The sequence below is a fragment of the Alosa sapidissima genome, chromosome 4 (assembly GCF_018492685.1).
Source record: "Alosa sapidissima isolate fAloSap1 chromosome 4, fAloSap1.pri, whole genome shotgun sequence".
Lineage (NCBI taxonomy): Eukaryota > Metazoa > Chordata > Actinopteri > Clupeiformes > Clupeidae > Alosa > Alosa sapidissima.
In genome coordinates, this window is record NC_055960.1 from 2,013,964 (window position 1) to 2,032,449 (window position 18,486).

The window sequence follows — 18,486 nt, forward strand, 5'->3', positions numbered from 1 at the left end:
CATGCTTAAATAAATGTAGAAGAAACACTGGATATTCCTTTCCTTGTTCTACAACAACAATCAAATCATGCTGATGGCTGATAGCTTTTGCTCTTCCCAAATACAAGTAGCCAGGTGAGATGTTTGCAACTACATTACTTTTTATCAATCCAGTTGCAGTAGGCCTAGTTCCAAACCACAATTGTTGAACTGTGATGAACTGCCCTATTTGTGATTGGTTTTAGAGATTTTAGAGGTTTTATACTAGTGCTGCCCCTAACAACTAATTTTGTTGTATAACTCTCACTCCTCCTTGTCCACAGGTGGCAACAGTGCGGTGAAGGCAGAGTGGCAGCAGAGCTGGCCTAAACAAAATAGTCTTCAGTCCTTGGAACCGCACCTGGCTCTTTGGCCCCAAGAACAAACCTTCCGTCATAGGTGCCTCTGATAGTGCATCACTCACAAGAATGGTAACAAGAATGCACTTAAAGAATGCCCTGGCAGGAGCATCACATATGAATGCTTTCACAGACAGTTGAAGTGCTTTGCCTCCATGAACAATGCCATCTTGCTGTAACTGCTGCAACTCCTAGAGAAAGTCACTTAAGTACTCTTCCACTGAATTTGGTTTAGCAACTCCACAGTAGATGGCCACAATGAAAGGAGCAAAGTTGTGAAAGTTGCAGAGTATGGGACACATTTGGAAGTTGGAGGATTTAAAAAGTGGTACACCATCAATGTTAAAGCACAAATGTAGGTGCTCAACGATTCCTGGATGCTGAGACAAACGTTTGGTTTTGGAGTAGCATTGTCGAGAATGGTCAGAAAAATCTACCAAGAAGTTTGTAAATTAAAGGATGGGAAAAGTATGGGATTTTGAAATAGAAAATGTGTAGGAACCCTGATAAAAGAAACCTTTTCTCTGTCTCTCTCCATTCAACTGGATCTCTCAATGTTCTCAATGTTCTCCAACATTCCATTAGTTGTTACTACATTGTACATGTTGTCATACATTGTTCATATTTAGCCATATTTATTCTGCCCTTATAGGATAACTACTAATACACTGCACATTTAATTTATATTACTCTAAACCACCTTCTATAAACCAACTGTATACTACTGTCTGTCTTGTCCTGTCTATGCACCACCTGTCTGTACTTTGTATATCACTTTTCTGCTTTTTTGATCTTCTAGTTAGACACAAACTGCATTTTGTTGTCTTTGTACTTGTATTCTGCACAAATAATCAAAATATATGTCAATAAATTCTGATGTAATTTTGACATCAATGTTTGTCGCATTTATGTTTATTTGACATTGAAGCTTGATATTGAATGATATCAAAACGACATCAACATCTTGACATCAAATGCCAACAAAGCTTGACATGGAAATGACATCTTGATGTAGAATAAATGTTGAATTGACATCAAAGCTTGACATTGAATGATATCAGAATAGCGTCAAAACGACATCAACATCATGACATATTGACGTCAAATAAATGTTGAATTGACATCAAATGGCAACAAAGTATGACATCAAAATAACATCAAAACGACATCGCGGAGGTCAAAATATTGACATCAGTACATTGACGTCAATACAACTTTCATTCTAGACCTGTTTTTTGACATAATTTTGACGTCAATGTTTGATGTCATATTGATGTTGAATTGACATCAAATGCCCACTGGGTAGCCTATTCATCACAGACATCACATGTATCACACGAAAGAGCTTTTTCTCGGCCTTTAAACGATGTTAGTGGTTAGTTGTGGTAAACGGTTCGCGAGAAAAGTAACTTTAATTTAATCATATTTTTTGCGCCCGTCTCCCTACCCATTCATCTTGGTGGAATACTTTCCCTCAACACATGACAAACCATATATCAGAACTAGAAATGCAATTCCAAGGAATTACCAGTGCATGAAAATACTAAAGTTGTGATGTAAAATATTATGTATAGTTAAAACAGATAATACAGAGATGGTTACTACGGTGATGCTAGGATAGACATGGTGGTTGCATAGCTTAATAAAAGTTGGTAGTTTAAAAGTAGACTGTTTAAAAGCTGAATGTAGATAGTTTAAAAGTTGTTGATAGACAGTAGATAGTTTAAAAGTTGTTGATAGACAGCTAGTTTAATAGATAGTTTAATGATAATTTAAAAGTAGACCGTTTAAAAGTTGAAGGTAAATAGTTTAAAAGTTGTTGACAGACTGGAAGTTTAATGAATGTTGATATTCAAATAGTTTAATGGCTGTGTATAGGTAGATATTTGATGATAACTGAAAGCTGGAATGGCTCTAATGTTTGCTAGCAGTTATGCTAAGATTTTGAACTATGCTAACCATGCTACTTAGCTAATGTTTTATAGCAGTGCTAGCAATGCTAACCATGCTACTTAGCTAACTTTTTATAGCAGTTTAATGAATGTTGATATTCAAATAGTTTAATGGCTGTGTATAGGTAGATATTTGACGATAACTGAAAGTTGGAATGGCTCTGATGTTTGCTAACAGTTATGCTAAGATTTTTAACTATGCTAACCATGCTACTTAGCTAATGTTTTATAACAGTGCTAGCAATGCTAACATGCTAACCATGCTACTTAGCTAACTTAGCTAATGTTTTATAGCAGTTTAATTAATGTTGATATTCAAATAGTTTAATGGCTGTGTATAGGTAGATATTTGACGATAACTGAAAGTTGGAATGGCTCTGATGTTTGCTAACAGTTATGCTAAGATTTTTAACTATGCTAACCATGCTACTTAGCTAATGTTTTATAGCAGTGCTAACAATGCTAACATGCTAACCATGCTACTTAGCTAACGTTTTCTAGCAGTTTAAGGAATGTTGATATTCAAATAGTTTAATGGCTGTGTATAGGTAGATATTTGACGATAACTGAAAGTTGGAATGGCTCTAATGTTTGCTAGTAGTTATGTTAATATTTGTAACTATGCTAACCATGTTACTTAGCTAATGTTTTATAGCAGTGCTAGCAATGCTAACATGCTAACCATGCTACTTAGCTAACGTTTTCTAGCAGTTTTGATAAACATGCTAACTATGCTAGCAATGTTAACATGTTAACTATGTTAACCATGTGACTTAGCTAACCTAGCTTATCATTTTTAGTAGTTATGGTAACTATGCTAACTAGCATGCTAACAATACTAATTATGTGACTTAGCTAACCTAGCTAATCATTTTTAGTAGTTATGCTAACTAGCATGTATGCTAACTATGCTAACCACGTGACTTAGCTAACCTAGCTAATCATTTTAACAGTTATGCTAACAATGCTAACCATGTTACTTAGCTAACTTAGCTAATCATTTTTAGCAGTTTTGTTAAAAATGCTAACTAGCATGCTAACTATGTTAACCATGTTACTTAGCTAACTAAGCTAATCATTTTTAGCAGTTTTGCTAAAAACGTTTACAATGCTAGCAATGCTAACTAGCTACAGTGGGTAGGAGTCATAGTTGATGACAAGTAACAGTTACAATGGCTGAACAGTTTAAAAGTTCAGTAGTTTAAAGGGTTAAATTGTTTAATAGTGAAATATTGTAGTGAGGACTTTTATTTTGAAACAGTTTTTGGCAGAGGAAGCAGTTGAACAGGATGTGTAGTCTTAATAGGGCCAGTTTGTTGTTGTCACAATCGGCAATGTTAAGTCTATGGGGATTTTTAAAAAGTTTTTCTTTAATAGTTTAAAAAGTATAAAAGTTTCAAAGTTGAAAAGACATAGCAACCCGATCTGTTTGAAGACCTACGTTACAAAGTTTGAATGAAGTTTCTAAGTTAAACTGTTCAAGAGAAATTGCGTGCGGAAAAAGTGGTAAGCGGAATAATAATAATAATAATAAGTTGCCTAGGAAGAACAGTACAGTGCATTTTCATGCACTGTAATAAACAGCAGACCTTACCGAACATAAAGGTGTAGCCTAAAGCATTCCCCTGCACAGTTAGCCATTCCAGAGTAATCCGGTTTTAAATTTGCAGCAATGTCTTTATGCATATCTCCAACTTTGCGGTTCCTAATGTGTTTAAATTGTTCAATAATGGCTTCTACATACCTGACGCACCCGACCGGTAGCGCGACAATGTGACGTCAAAATGATGTAGATCTCTCTGGCGCGCCAGGGTTTTGGCCGTGTAGCACACGGTAGCGCACCACTATAGATTGACATAATGTGCTGTCTCTGCTATTGCTGCTTTTGATCAGTTAGATTTATTTGCAATCTCCTGTGGTGGGCTGGACATAGCATTGAAATGCCCGCCCAGATTCCCCGTTCCGCCTCAGTCTATGTGAAAGGGACAGTCGTTCCACGATTCTGGTACATAAAATCGCGGCAATTTTGCCAGTGTGAAAGGGCCTTAAGTTAATACTAATGCCTGGTGAAAATTTCAGGGGAATAGCCTCACTGGAAGTAGCCTATACTTACTGAAAAAAATGTTGACGTGTTCAATACTTATTTTCCCCGCTGTATGTCTCCATGCAGGGTAGTGTCAAGCAGCAGTGAAGTGATAACCTTATCATGCAGTAGGCTATAGCCAATGTTAACCTCACCTGAGTAAGACAGAAAACGGGCCCTGCTTGCTCTGTTAAAGTTTTATGCCCCTTCCAAACTGCGTTAAATGGGTGTATTTAACAGCAAGAATTTCGCCAGAAAATACTATCAACGTCCCTGTCTGTGTAATGAAAAAGGTTGGGAACCCCAACCTTTTAGCAACAGCCTAGCAACCACTTCCACAGTTACAACCTAGCAACCAAAATAGCAACCAATGAGATTAACCTAGCAACAAACAAGCGAAGCAACCACCATAACTACCCTAGCAACAGCCTAACAACCATGTTAAATACCCAAGCAACAGCTTAGCAACCATGTCAAATACCCAAGCAACAGCCTAGCAACCACTTCCACAATGACAACCTAGCAACCAATATAGCAACCAACATGATTAACATAGCAGACAACCTAGCAACAAACAAGCAAAGCAACCACCATAAATACCCTAGCAACAGCCTAACAACCATCTTAAATACCCAAGCAACAGCTTAGCAACCATGTAAAAAATACCCAAGCAACAGCCTAGCAACCACTTCCACAATGACAACCTAGCGACCAATATAGCAACCAATATGATTAACGTAGCAACCAGCATAGCAACCATCATACCTAGCCTAGCAACCACCTCAAGTACCCTAACAACAGCCTAGCAACAATGTCAAATACCCAAGCAACAGCCTAGCAACCACTTCCACAGTTACAACCTAGCAACCAATGAGATTAACCTAGCATCCAGCATAGCAACCACCACAACTAACCTAGCAACAGCTTAGCAACCACCTCAGGTACCCTAGCAACAACCTAACAACCACTTCCATGATGACAACCTAGCAACCAACATAGCAAACAACATGATTACCTTAGCAACCACCATAGCAATAGCTTTTTGCATAGCAACCACTAAAAGTATCCTAGCAACCACCACAATGTCAACCTAGCAACCACCATAGCAACCAACATGATTACCCTAGCAACCTGCATAGCAAGCACTTCATTTGGCATAACAACCATCACATGTACCCTAGCAACACTATTATTTTACTATTATACACTAAATTACTACAGTATTATACACTAAATATTTTTTATTTTATAAATATTTTCATGCACTGGTAATTCCTTGGGAATTGCATTTCTAATTATTCTTCTAACCAAAATTTCTGCATCCAATTCAGCTTCAACCGTTTCACGTAAAATCTATGTTCAAACGTTGTAATGTAGGTCTTGATAAGGACACTTAAAGCGATGGTTCGGAGTAATTTCACCCTAGGGTCCTTTGCACCATGACCCCGAGCCAAACACCCTCCCAGAACCTTTTTTCCCTTGGTCGAACCCTGGTTGAGTAGCGCTGTCAGAAACTAATGACGTTCTGCAGTCGTGATGGAACCAACTTTTATCGATTAAATTACCCCACTAATAATGCCCTGAATGGTACGAAACTTCTGCAGTAGTACAACTATGACCTTTAGTCCAATAACGAGGCATTAGAAAGTTTGTAAGTGCAGCAGGAGTTTATTTAAATAAGACTTGCCTGATTATCTGCTACTATACCGCTGTGTCGATGTTTTTTCCGTGATTTGGGAAAAGCCCGTAAAAGTCCTGGCAGAGCTAATTAAACTGATTGCACCTGTATCAACTGCTTTCTGCTCAACTAGGCCAAGTCTCTCTGTGTCTCTATATTCTACAAGGATATAAGGCACATTCCAAGAGCTATTAACAACTTTGAATGCAATCAACTGCACCTGTGCTCTCTCACTGACTGCAGCAACTTCAATGGAACCTCTTCTCTTTGTCTCTCTCCATTGAACTGGATAGCTCACTTTTCTCTTTCCCACTTTCTTTCACTTGTTTTTCTTAACTTCATCCATTAAACTATCTGTCTACCAACATCCATTAAACTACTTACCTATGCACATCTATTAATTCACTATTAAATAATTTATCTATTTATAAACTACTCAACTATTGAACTGTTCAGCCATCCCAACTGTCAGTTGTCATCAGGGGCGCCGCTAGGGTTGTATTCCATAGTACGCACCATAGTCCAGGGAGAAATACTTTTACAGAGCAAGCAGCTCTGGCCATATCGGCTCTGGCTCACATGACGTAAACATTGCTTTAAAGGCATTATCACTTTATGGGTAGCTTCACTACCCATCACGCGAACAAGGGAAAGAAAAGAAAAAAGAAACCAATGAGCTTATGTCGTGATTTGCGATAGGCCTAGGCCTATAGAAAAGACAGCTATGGTAACCTAACAATAAGGATTTGCTTACACTGCTGTTTGGTTGTCCCAAACTTTGAGACGATCCATACTCTACGCATTAACTGAATCTTATCAATCTTGAAACCTGAACTGCGATGTTCCAAACAGAGTGACCTGTAGGATGCAATGCCTAATCTCACTGCCTTCGGCATAACTGCTAAGAACTGTGCGCCTATTACTGTTAAACACCTGCAAAATATTAAGCTGCTGTTTTCTTTTCATGACGAGCACTACGCTTGAATGATTTATGACTGAATGGAACGTTGCGTTTTTAAGCGCCAGAACTGCTTATCATTTCGTGACAAAGTTTACACCAATCATCATCTTCTAATGTATCCTTATGTTGAGATATCCATTCTCTTTGCCCTAAACATTCAGGCTATCATTTGTGCGCGAAGCATGTTTCAATTAAGACAGTACACAAGCTATTTTTATTGTTGTGATATTGAATCATGAAGCGTTGAAAAATTGTACGCACAGTGCGTACAGGATTATGGCTGGCGGCGCCACTGGTTGTCATCAACTATGACCCCCGCCAACTGTTTCCTCTGCCCACAATTGTTTCAAAATAAAAGTCCTCACTACAATAATTCCCTATTAAATAATTTAACATTTAAACTATCCAACTGTTTAACTGGTCAGCCATTCAAACTGTCAGTTGTCATCAACTATGACTTATTTTCATTTAAGTAACTATGGACATTTTCATGCACTGGTTCGTGGAATTAGATTTTCTAGTTATTCTTCTAACCAACATTTCTGTGTCCAATTTAGTTTCAACCGTTTATTGTAGAAACTTCGGGCTGGTAACTGCTCTCCCATGCCCACATCCACGGCTGAAGTGCCCTTGAGCAAGGCACCTAATCCCTCACTGCTCCCTGAGCGCCGCTGTAGCAGGCAGCTCATTGCTCCGGGTTAGTGTGTGCTTCACCTCACTGTGTGTTCACTGTGTGTGTGTGTTTCACTAATTCACGGATTGGGATAAATGCAGAGACCAGATTTCCCTCACGGGATCAAAAGAGTATATATACTTATACTTATAATCTGCCTATCAACATACATTAAACTTTGTCTATCAACATCCATTACACTATCTACATTAAACTTTTAAACTATCTACTCTGTCTCAGGCTTTAAGCATGCAATCTGGCTCTCTTAAGACTACAGATCCTTTTCAACTGTTTCCTCTGCCCACAACTGTTTCAAAATAAAAGTCCTCACTACTGTAATTCACTATTAAATCATTTAACTATTTAAACTATCCAACTATTAAACTATTCAGCCATTCCAACTGTCAGTTGTCATTAAAGGATAATTCCGGTATTTAGAACTTTGAGTCCCTTTTCTGGTTTGTTTTGGATGAACTAGAGTGGTGGACACGGAAATTTTGATGATGGGTCGTCTCGACTTTCTGACTCGTTTTGAATCGCCTTTTACTGCTTCAGAGTGGCTGGCTATGGGCATGCACAAACATGTCCTTAAAACAACCCTTAACATTTGTTTTCAAAACTGTGCAACTGGGGCAGGCCATCTGCACCCCCAAAAAAGAATTCATTAGAATATAATATCTTCTAATCTATTAAATATTTTCGAATTCATTAGAATATAATATCTTTCTTAACCTCTATTTTCAAGATTCAAGAATTTATTTGTCACATGCATAATTTGTGGAACAAAAAGCAGTGAAATGGGGATTGTGACTGCAACCCCCAGCGGTGCAAAGTTTAATAATAATAGAAAAGTAAGAAGATAGAAAACAGAAGGGGGGTGGGGAATAAATAAAATAAAATGTAAAAAGTTTATGAAGAGGGGGGAATTATCCATTCATTGTCCGTATGGTTTGGGGGACAAAAACTTCTTAGTCTTTCTGTTCTGGCCTTTTGAGATCAAAGCCTCTTTCCAGAGAGCAACCATTGAAAGATGTTATGGCCAGGGTGATGACAGTCCTTTAAAATCCTTTTTGCCCTTGACAGGCAGCGACTAGTGTAAATGTCCTGAAGTCCAGGAAGTGCAGTGTTGGTGATTATGTCTGCACACCTGATAACTCTTTGCAAGGCCTTCTTATCCTGAGAGTTGCTATTTCCGTACCAGGTTGTGATATTACCAGAAATAACAGACTCTGTAGTTGCTGATTAGAATGTTTTCTGCAGCTCTTTGGATATTTTGAATTTGTTCAGCTTTTTAAGATGGTATAGACGCTGTCTTGCTTTTTTCACTTGGTTGGAGATGTGTGATGTCCATGAAAGGTCCTCAAAGATGACTACTCCAAGATATTTAAAGTGGCTCACTGTCTCCACCAAGGCACCATGGATGTTCAGTGGTGTGTGATGTAGCCTCTGCTTGTCCCTTCTGAAGTCAACCACCAATTCCTTGGTTTTGGCAATGTTTAGTACAAGGCTGTTGTCATTGCACCATGATGTCAGCATCTTAATTTCATTAAGGTAGGCTGTCTCATCATTGTTGGAGATGAGTCCAATCACTACTCTGTCATCCGCAAATTTGACAATGGAGTTGGAGTTGTAAATGGATGTACAATCATGGGTGTATAGGGAATAAAGCAGGGAACTTAAAACACATCCTTGGGGGGCACCAATGTTGAGGGTGACTGTATTTGACATACAGCTCCCAATCTTCACCGCCTGTGGCCTGTCCATCAAAAAGCTGAGAACCGAGGAGCAGAGAGATGTATTAAGTAGTGATGTAGTACTCGGACTCGAGACCGGTCTCGAGACCAATTTCTGCTTTCTTGGTCTCGTTCCTTCAAAGACTCGGTCTTGACTCGGTCTCGGACCACAGTGGGTGGAGAAGGACTCGTAATTTCAGACCGAGTCCTCGAGACCAACGCATTTTTTATGTTCATATAAAAAAAAAAAACACACAACACATAACAACAATAATAATAAAATGCAATGTTGACCGGCATTATTTAAAAATGACATCCCATGGTGCAATGCAAAGATACTGCCGTCAGAGTCGTTTATTTATCTCTATGGCTCTGCTGCCGGTGAATGTCTAGGTCAGCATAGTCCATATTAAGACGTTAAGACTGCTCCTCTAAACAATTCCCAATCTAGCTTAGTCTGTAGGCCTAATGGTTGATTATTAACTGGGGTGATATTAAATTATGAATATGAAAACTGACATTTTTTTATGGTCTTGGTCTCGACTCGGACTTGCTTCCTCAAAGACTCGGTCTTGACTCGGACTCGACTGTATTTGGAAACCAACAGACTCGGTCTCGACCCTTCAAAGACTCGGTCTTGACTCGGACTCGGCATAGGTGGTCTCGTCCCCATCATTAGTATTAAGTCCTAGATGTTTGAGCTTGGTGACTAAAATGTTTAGCACAATGGTGTTGAAGGCTGAGCTATAGTCAATGAACAGCAGGCGTGCGTAATTCCCCTTCCCTTTGTCCAGGTGGGAGAGAGTGGTGTGGAGAACATGGGATATGGCATCATCAGTACTCCTATTCGGTCGATAGGCAAACTGAAGGGGGTCTAATGAGCCAGGTGTTGAGGAACATATAAAATCTTTTACCAGTCTCTCAAAACATTTCATCACCACTGACTATTTACTATTTACACACAACACAATGGCTCTTTGACTAATTAGACTTTTTTAGGCTACATCAATACAATAGGTAATATGTGAAGTGAAACAGGATGGGCCATAATAACCTCTGACTAGTTTTACTGATTGTCAAATTGCAATGTGAGCAGCAGCCAGCGGGGAAAGATGGCGGCATTCATTTTGCCGTGGCGGGCCGCCATGCTAAATCAAGATATATAGATACTTTATTGATTCCCAAGGGGAAATTCAAAATCAACGTAGAGGAAACACTGTATAAGTTAGGCCTATGGGCTACTTAATGTATTTAAAGATATTAAATAGCCCAAAGTCCAAATCATTTTCCAGGGAATGTCATCTAAATTTAGATAGGTTGCATTTAAAGGAGAAAGCCATTCAGATTCATTCATTGAGAAATCAGCAGAATATTGTGGTTCACCCAATTTTGTAGAGATATTTGTTTTTTAATGTGGTATATCTTTGTTATACCACATTAAGTACGTGGGAAAAACTTATACTAAGAAGCTAGGCTACTTGTTTATGGAAATTGGCTAACACGGGATCTTGTTGTAACCAGGCTAAACATTAAAATAAAATTTAAAACCACCTACTTTTGAGAACATATACTGCGGGACAAAGTTCCAAATAGATCGTGGGTTATTTATAAACTCTGTATTGTTCAAATTTCGGATTTTGAAGGGAGAAACAATGTGAGGGGAAAAGTGATGGGTTTGATTGAAAATCTGTATTTCACCCTCTGAGGAAGTGATGTCATATCCCTCCGACGACGTCTGCTCACATCTCCTTCCTCAACCAAAGAGCGCGCGCACACATTAGCTATTGTTCAAGATGGCGGATTGAATAAGAGCTAGAGGATGCTAATACGTTGTCAATGTGTTTGTGTCGATTACATCGCCTTACTGGCCATTTCATGGTGGCACTACCGCTACATTTTTTTCCGATTTGCACACAAGACCAAATTGATGTGAACTACTCGTCACATTGGAGGGATTGCTTGCAAACATTGTTTTACATTCGCACGGGAAAGTTGAGCATCGCCTAAAAATGAAAAGACAAGCCGAGCGTGACTCAAGTCCTGCCAGAGGAATACCAAAGAGAATAAGGGAGAGGGATCGAGAAGAGAGTCGTAGAGATGATGGACCCACGTCGCTTGCTGTGTCGCTTGCGGATACCAGATGTTATCACAAGCATCAGGCGCGGAGCAGGAGCAGGGAGCGAGAGAAGCCAAGGCTGCGTGAGGAGAGGAGTGCCGTCGGGGATTTGCTGCATCGTGCTCATCATGAAATTGGTTTACTCGGTCGCCCACCTCTGCGAACAGCATCCGTGATGGGTAAATCATCCGCCGAATTGTTAGGTGGCCGAACGGCAGCTGGGCTAGAATACAAAACATTACTGATTAGCAATCTTGGATCTCAGTTGTCTGACGAACATGTGGAAGACGGCTTATTTCACGAGTTTAAAAAGTTTGGAGATGTCAGTGTAAAGCTGTCGCATACTCCGGAGCTTGGTCGTGTCGCTTATGTGAACTTCAGGCACACAGAGAACGCACGAGAGGCACGGCATATGAAAGCCAGGTTAGTACTGTATGATCGCCCACTCAAAGTGGAGCCCATGTATATGAGGCGACGCAGCTGCACGCCGCCTGATGTCGGGTATGTGCCCCTACATAGTGTCTACCAGTACAGACAAAGGTCCCTTTCCCCAGGGGCTGGTGTTAGAGATACAAGACCCCGACATTACCCAGTTGATGGATTGGGCCTTAGTAGGGAGCGTGAGCGGGTCTTGGATTACTACAGTGTGTTGGATGAACGAGGCCGCCCTTACACCTATCAAGTACCAGATGAGGACTTAAAGCCAGAAGATGACCAGCGGGCTACCAGAAACCTCTTCATTGGTAATTTGGAACACAGTGTATCAGAGGTTGAGTTGAGACAAGGTTTTGATAAATATGGCATAATAGAGGAAGTGGTGATAAAGCGACCCGCGCGTGGCCAGGGAGGAGCCTATGCCTTCCTCAAGTTCCAGAACCTAGACATGGCACATCGAGCTAAAGTGGCAATGCAGGGGCGCGTCATTGGAGGTAATGCTGTGAAGATTGGCTATGGTAAGGCAAACCCTACAACACGTCTGTGGGTTGGGGGTCTTGGACCTAACATTTCTCTTGCTGCATTGGCACGCGAGTTTGACCGCTTTGGCAGCATCCGCACCATTGACTATGTGAAAGGTGATAACTTTGCCTATGTTCAGTATGAGAGCCTAGATGCTGCACAGGCTGCCTGTACACAAATGAGAGGTTTCCCTCTGGGTGGGCCCAGCCGACGGCTTCGTGTGGACTTTGCCAAAGCTGAGGATTCTCCCCGTGGATACCCTCAGCAATACCAGCCAGGCCTCCCAGCCCATTACGAGCACCTCGCAGATGGCTACAGCCACCACCGAAGCCTAGAGCGGGAGCTTAGGGTACGAGGGCACTCTCCCACTCATCCACTATTTTCGGAACGAGAACGTCCCCTGGTGGGTGAGACAGACTGGAGTCCCCCCAAAAGCTTGGAACGGCGGACGGCAGCACTGGAGGTGTTTGGTCGCACCCGTGCACGCAGCAGAAGCCGTAGCAGGGAACGCTGGGTAAAGGACCGGGATATGGAGCGAGGAGGAAAGAGCTGGGAAGAGAGACGTAAACGCCGTAGTCAATCCAGTGAGAGGCTCTTTGATGACCGGGAGCGTTCTAAAACCAGAGCATCTGGCAGTGGCAGCCAGGTGTCACCAGAGGACAGCCCAGAACGAACATGCACGCGACTTCCAGACTCCACTTCTGAGCCTAAGGAAGAATCACCTGAAGGGGGACTCCATTCTCCAAACCAGCAAATCCGCAAAGACAGCTATGAGCCTTCAGCCACACACAAAAAACACCCCACCCTGCTTGAACGAAAGCTGTGTGATGGTGAGACTGATGCTGATTCGCAGACAGAAAAGAACCAGAAACCTACAGGCACACTGTTTGAACTTGCACAGTCTCTTAGTCAGGTTTGGCATGGATCACTGGTGTTGAAAAACAGCTGCTTTCCCACTTACATGCACCTGCTGGAGGGTAGCTCTATTTTTGCGCTAACCTTGCTGCGGGACCCTGCAGCTAGCAAGCCCACCAGTACTGGCCAATTGAAGATCGCGCAGCGTCTGCGGTTGGACCAGCCCAAGCTGGATGAGGTAATGCGTCGCATTCATCTGGGTGGACCAGAGGGCTATACTGTTCTGCTGGCCCTGCAAGCCCCCATGGAGAGAGAGCTCCCCCCTACTGAACCTGGCCTGCAGAAGCGCCTGCTAAGAAACCTGGTGACATACCTCAGAAACAAACAGGCAGCAGGCGTCATCAGCCTGCCGTTGGGAGGGTCCAAAGAGGGAGAGGGTGGGGGCATGTTGTATGCTTTCCCACCATGTGACTTTGCTCAGCAATACCTGAAAAATGCCATCAGGATTTCAGGCAAAGTGGAGGAGGAACACTTAGTCATTGTGATTGTGAAAGATACTATTTAACAATATTGTCTTAGTATTTTTTTAGGTGAGGTGGGGGAGACAAAACCCTTCAGCCATGAGAAACCCAGACAGACAGAAGAGTCCTTATTCTTCAGAGAAACATACAGCCCTGGCATAAGGATCTCCTTGTCCTACAGCTACCAGTTGACTGACAGGTGTTTGCAGACTGTAGTGAAGAAGATTTGGTTAACCTCTCACATGCATTTCAAAAATATGTTGTCTGCGAAACCTAATGGCTGGTTGTTAGTTTTTACTTTTTTTGTAATTAGTGGTCCAGTACTTAATTGTCCATCAATTAAAAATTGTATTTTATAATGCAAGAGGGCATTTTTGAGATAGGTATGTTTGACTGATCCAGTTTTAATGGATGTCTGTCAGGAAGTAACTGACTGTGAATGGTGTTTCTTCTGGATCTAATCAATGTTGCTATATTGCTCTGTATCACAGCCACACACCCTGTTTAACTTCCCTGACTTCTTTTGATTATGTGTTTGTATGTACTGAGCAATGAACGTCAGGCCTTATGGAACTGTCTGCTTCTGGGCCACAAGAAACTGTTGAAGTAATCTTAAAGTAGACAGGCAAGGGATTTTCTCTGAAAGGCCCTTATCTACCTCTGCAATATTGTTGTATTTTGCAGTTGTTTTATTGGTGTAATCATTCTTCAAGGCAGGAATGAGAATTTTTACTTTGTTACATTTACTCCTGGGCCTTCTAGTGTCCAATTTTACAAATATTCAGTGGCAATATTGATCATTACTGCCTCCACTGTATCCTGTTAATCTGGTCAAGCAGACAGAAAAAGAAACAAACTCATTTGTTTTTCTATCTTTGAGTTCACCTAACCTGAAGTGTCTCTGCTTTTCAGATCTATTATCAAGATTTAATAATTATGATTATCTTTTGACCATTTTTATTTCCTCAGGAATATAATGTGAACTAAAAGTTTAAAATGTTGGAAACTACACTACAATCCCAAGACTAATTCATAAGACAACTATTCTGGATGAATTATACTCCTCTAGTGTGAAAAAGGTTTTTGCTGTAGAATTGACATTACTCACATTCCTCTTTCAATTGCACAAAATGCTTATTGAAACTTGTTCTTGTTATTGTTAAACTCTACAAAGGGAAACTCTACAAACACTCCATTCTAATTCAAAGCATTCTGTTATTTTAAGTCATTATAAACTATGCTGTATGAAAAAAATGTCAAGTAAACACTATGTCATTGTGTTAAATTGCCTTCATTTTTATTGGTTTGTAAAATGGTATGTAGTTAGGCCGGCCTGAGTTGAAGCTTCCAGCCACTAGAGGCCAGTCTGCAGAGGATTGACAGAGTAAGGCCTGAACAAGCTAACTCACCCTCAAGGCACCAGCAGAGACCGTGCCAGTGCGAGTATCATGCTGGGGTGTTGTTACAAAAAAGAACTATAGTTCATGTAACAAAAACCTGCAGCTTTTCTGAAGTGCAGTGCAATACACTGACGTTTTTCCATGTACAATGTAGGTCTTTTGCACTACTAGTACAATGTAGTTTTTGTCCAAATATTGCATTTCCTGCATATAAACGGGTAAGTCCTCCAAAAAATACTGGTTTTACTATGCAGTTATTGTAAGGCAATAGCCTACAACGCCCCTATAGTTATTGCATTACCTCACAAAATGCGGATGTGCACTTTTACCTCAAAGCAGTAGGCTACATACTTTTAGTTGTCTTTGGTTAAATACAGGGCACGCTTGTGTGCCACTTCACTATTATACATAACAGAAGCATAGGTTTATTTGCGGTTTGCGCTGAACTAATTGTTTAACTGTCAGACTTCACATTTCGCTGGTTGTCTCTTGCGGTACACTGCTTGCCTGTAGGCTACCCTGGTCCACGCCTCCAACCAAGTAGGTTAGAAGTAGAAAATAGAAATTTGACGTGGACTAAATCGGTCCTTGTAGCCTAAATCAGTGTAACTGATCGCCCTATCTCAATTTGACGGTAATTAAGCAGATTGGTATCCATTGTGGTAATTTGATGCAGCGATATTGAAATGTTGAGCTTAATACTCCAGCCCCCCCTTGTAGCAGGGACTGTTGATATGATAACTAATATTTGCTTGTAGCCTATATGTTTAGCGTTAGCGTTTCATTTCCTGGTTCCCAAGGATGGGAAATGGACGGGACCATCGCAAATTCGGCGAAAATGAGGTGTGAGCGAATTAGAATCATTCTAAAGCGTTATGTTGTCTCGTAAAATATGTGATAGGCCTAGGCTACTAGCATGAGCGTGAGACACGTGACACGCAATTCAACAAGCTCACACGCCACACCTTGCATTTCTCACGCAGAAATATTACTAGGGCTGTCAAGGTATCTGCATAATTATTAGAGGAGGCGCAGGGATACGAGAGGATTTCTCGCAGGGTTCAGAACTAGCCACCGACATCCAATCAATAAATAGTGTTGGTTGTCTGGGTAAAATTCCAAAATAGGACATCCCCTCCCTGCAACCACGTTATGTGCGCTTATGTGGGGTTAGCCGACACGTTTAAGATTTTAAAACTGCACCAAAATTCTTTTTTTTTTTTTTTCCAGAAATTCAACTGTCTGTCATTTGGTAAACCAGCCTAGGCCTACTTATGCACTTTAACTGTGTGTGTAAATCAGGCCTTTCTACGAACACTGTAACGCCTAGCCTAGGCCTACTTTATGGCAAAATTATTTTTTATTGATAAACTGAACTAAACTGTCGGTCAAGAACACATAATGGTTGTGTCGTTGTAGCTTTGTGTAACCCAGACATCAGCAACGTTCATTTTATACGACCAATCACTCGTGGCTGCCTGCACTTTCCCTATCGTCACGGCTGCAACTTTCGCACTCGTTTGTGCTTTTTAGCGGCGTGTTCATCAGGTCCCGGGACCGCCGTCTGAGCCTCCATGGACCATGTCAACAATGAATGAAAATTAGCTTATTATCAGTGAGTGTTAACCATTTCAGCGAGTATGCCACACATACATTGTTTTTCTAAAGATACAGGGGCCTCATTTATAATAAAGTGTTGCGTAGAAACCATCCTTCATTTGATCTTAGATCATTTCTGAAATGATCGTACGTGTGATTCAGAGAAAACGAACGTACGCACAAAAAAACGTGCGTACGCCACCCTTCCAGATGTGCCCATTATAAATCACAAATGAACGTCAACTTGTGCGCAGCAGGATGGTTTTAGGTCTCCGCCTTGTAAACACCCCCTCATAAATATCATTAGCATATGTTTTAATGAAATCAATGGCCTAAAAGCTGTAGCCTATGTAAAATTATATATTTTATATTTTACAGTAAAATTTTATATATTTTTAAAAAACATTAGTATAGGCCTAGCCTATGCCATCTGATGTTAACTAGCCTATATGCGTCAGTTCGAATATAGCTTAACTAATTATGTTTTTTTTCCAGCAAAGCTTTCTAGAAAGAGATCGTATGCATCCATGTCCATTGTCCTCGGCTCGCTTTCATTCCTTTTGCTTGCAGTAATGTCAATAATCAACATTTAGTATGTTTAGGCCTACTTTGTAGAAAAAAAAATTGGGTAGGCCTACCTTATGAAGGAAAGACCTCTAGGCCTACAGCATAATCCTATACGTTATGGTACAGTACAACTGTACGTTTCCAATATGATCCAGGGTAATATGCTGATTTAGCCTACAAAACAGAGGACTAAATTATAAGCGTGATATGTCATGTAGGCTTAACGTTTCTTATAGGCTATGTTTTTGCTGGAAAAGTAGCCTAGTTCGCCGGTCATTATTAATTAATTCTGCATATCTTTGCTATCGTTTTCTTTCAATAATGTCAAATGGCTTAAACATTGTCCTTTATTGTTTGCTTTATGCCTACCTTTATATTTTAGCCTACATTATCCAACTCACGTATTGTCATCTAATCTTGGGCACTGCGGCTGCCAGTCAAAAAAAGCAAACAGGTGCGCGCTCTGCACCTCTTTACGCAACTCCGACGCACCACTAAATATGAAGATGCCCTGCTTTCAGAGGATAACTTCCGTCCCTTGGTTGTGTAGGCTATATATGATATAAAATATCTATAGCCTACATTGTATAGCTTACATTCAAATATTACCTTTCTGTTACGGAGCTGGGAATAGGCCTATGAGCGCAAATTAGGATGTAGGCCTAGTGGAGGCCAAACGAGAGTAAACGCAGTTTGTCCACCTCTGCAATTTCAGAAATAGAGTTTAGGCCTACCCACCTCTTAGTTTATCCACCTCTCAAAAGAGTTTACTCACTTTTAACATTCAAAACGGTATTATCCAATACTATCCTATATACTGTACATTAACCTCCACCATTATCAAACATGTTCTGAATGCCTTTTTTAAAAATCCGATACCGCATGGCGCAGTCCACCTCACCGAGATTGCAGAATTCATAGTTCACCCACCTCTTATTTTACCACTACATCCCTGGCACAAATGTACTTTTCCTCTCCTAAACGAGGGCAATTGGACATTTTATGGTCAATATT

General features: G+C 40.7%; 1 protein-coding gene across 1 annotated transcript; it reads left to right on the forward strand.

Moving 5' to 3' along the window:
- Positions 1-10,136: 10,136 nt before the first annotated feature.
- On the forward strand, positions 10,137-15,191 carry rbm15b (RNA binding motif protein 15B). The gene has a single exon (XM_042088897.1). The coding sequence runs from the start codon at positions 11,467-11,469 to the stop codon at positions 13,948-13,950; it is 2,484 nt and encodes an 827-aa protein (XP_041944831.1). The 5' UTR covers positions 10,137-11,466; the 3' UTR covers positions 13,951-15,191.
- Positions 15,192-18,486: the final 3,295 nt, after the last annotated feature.

What these genes read in the sequence shown, in the direction of transcription:
- rbm15b (XM_042088897.1), top strand. Translation starts at nt 11,467, where the DNA reads ATGAAAAGACAAGCCGAGCGTGACTCAAGTCCTGCCAGAGGAATACCA.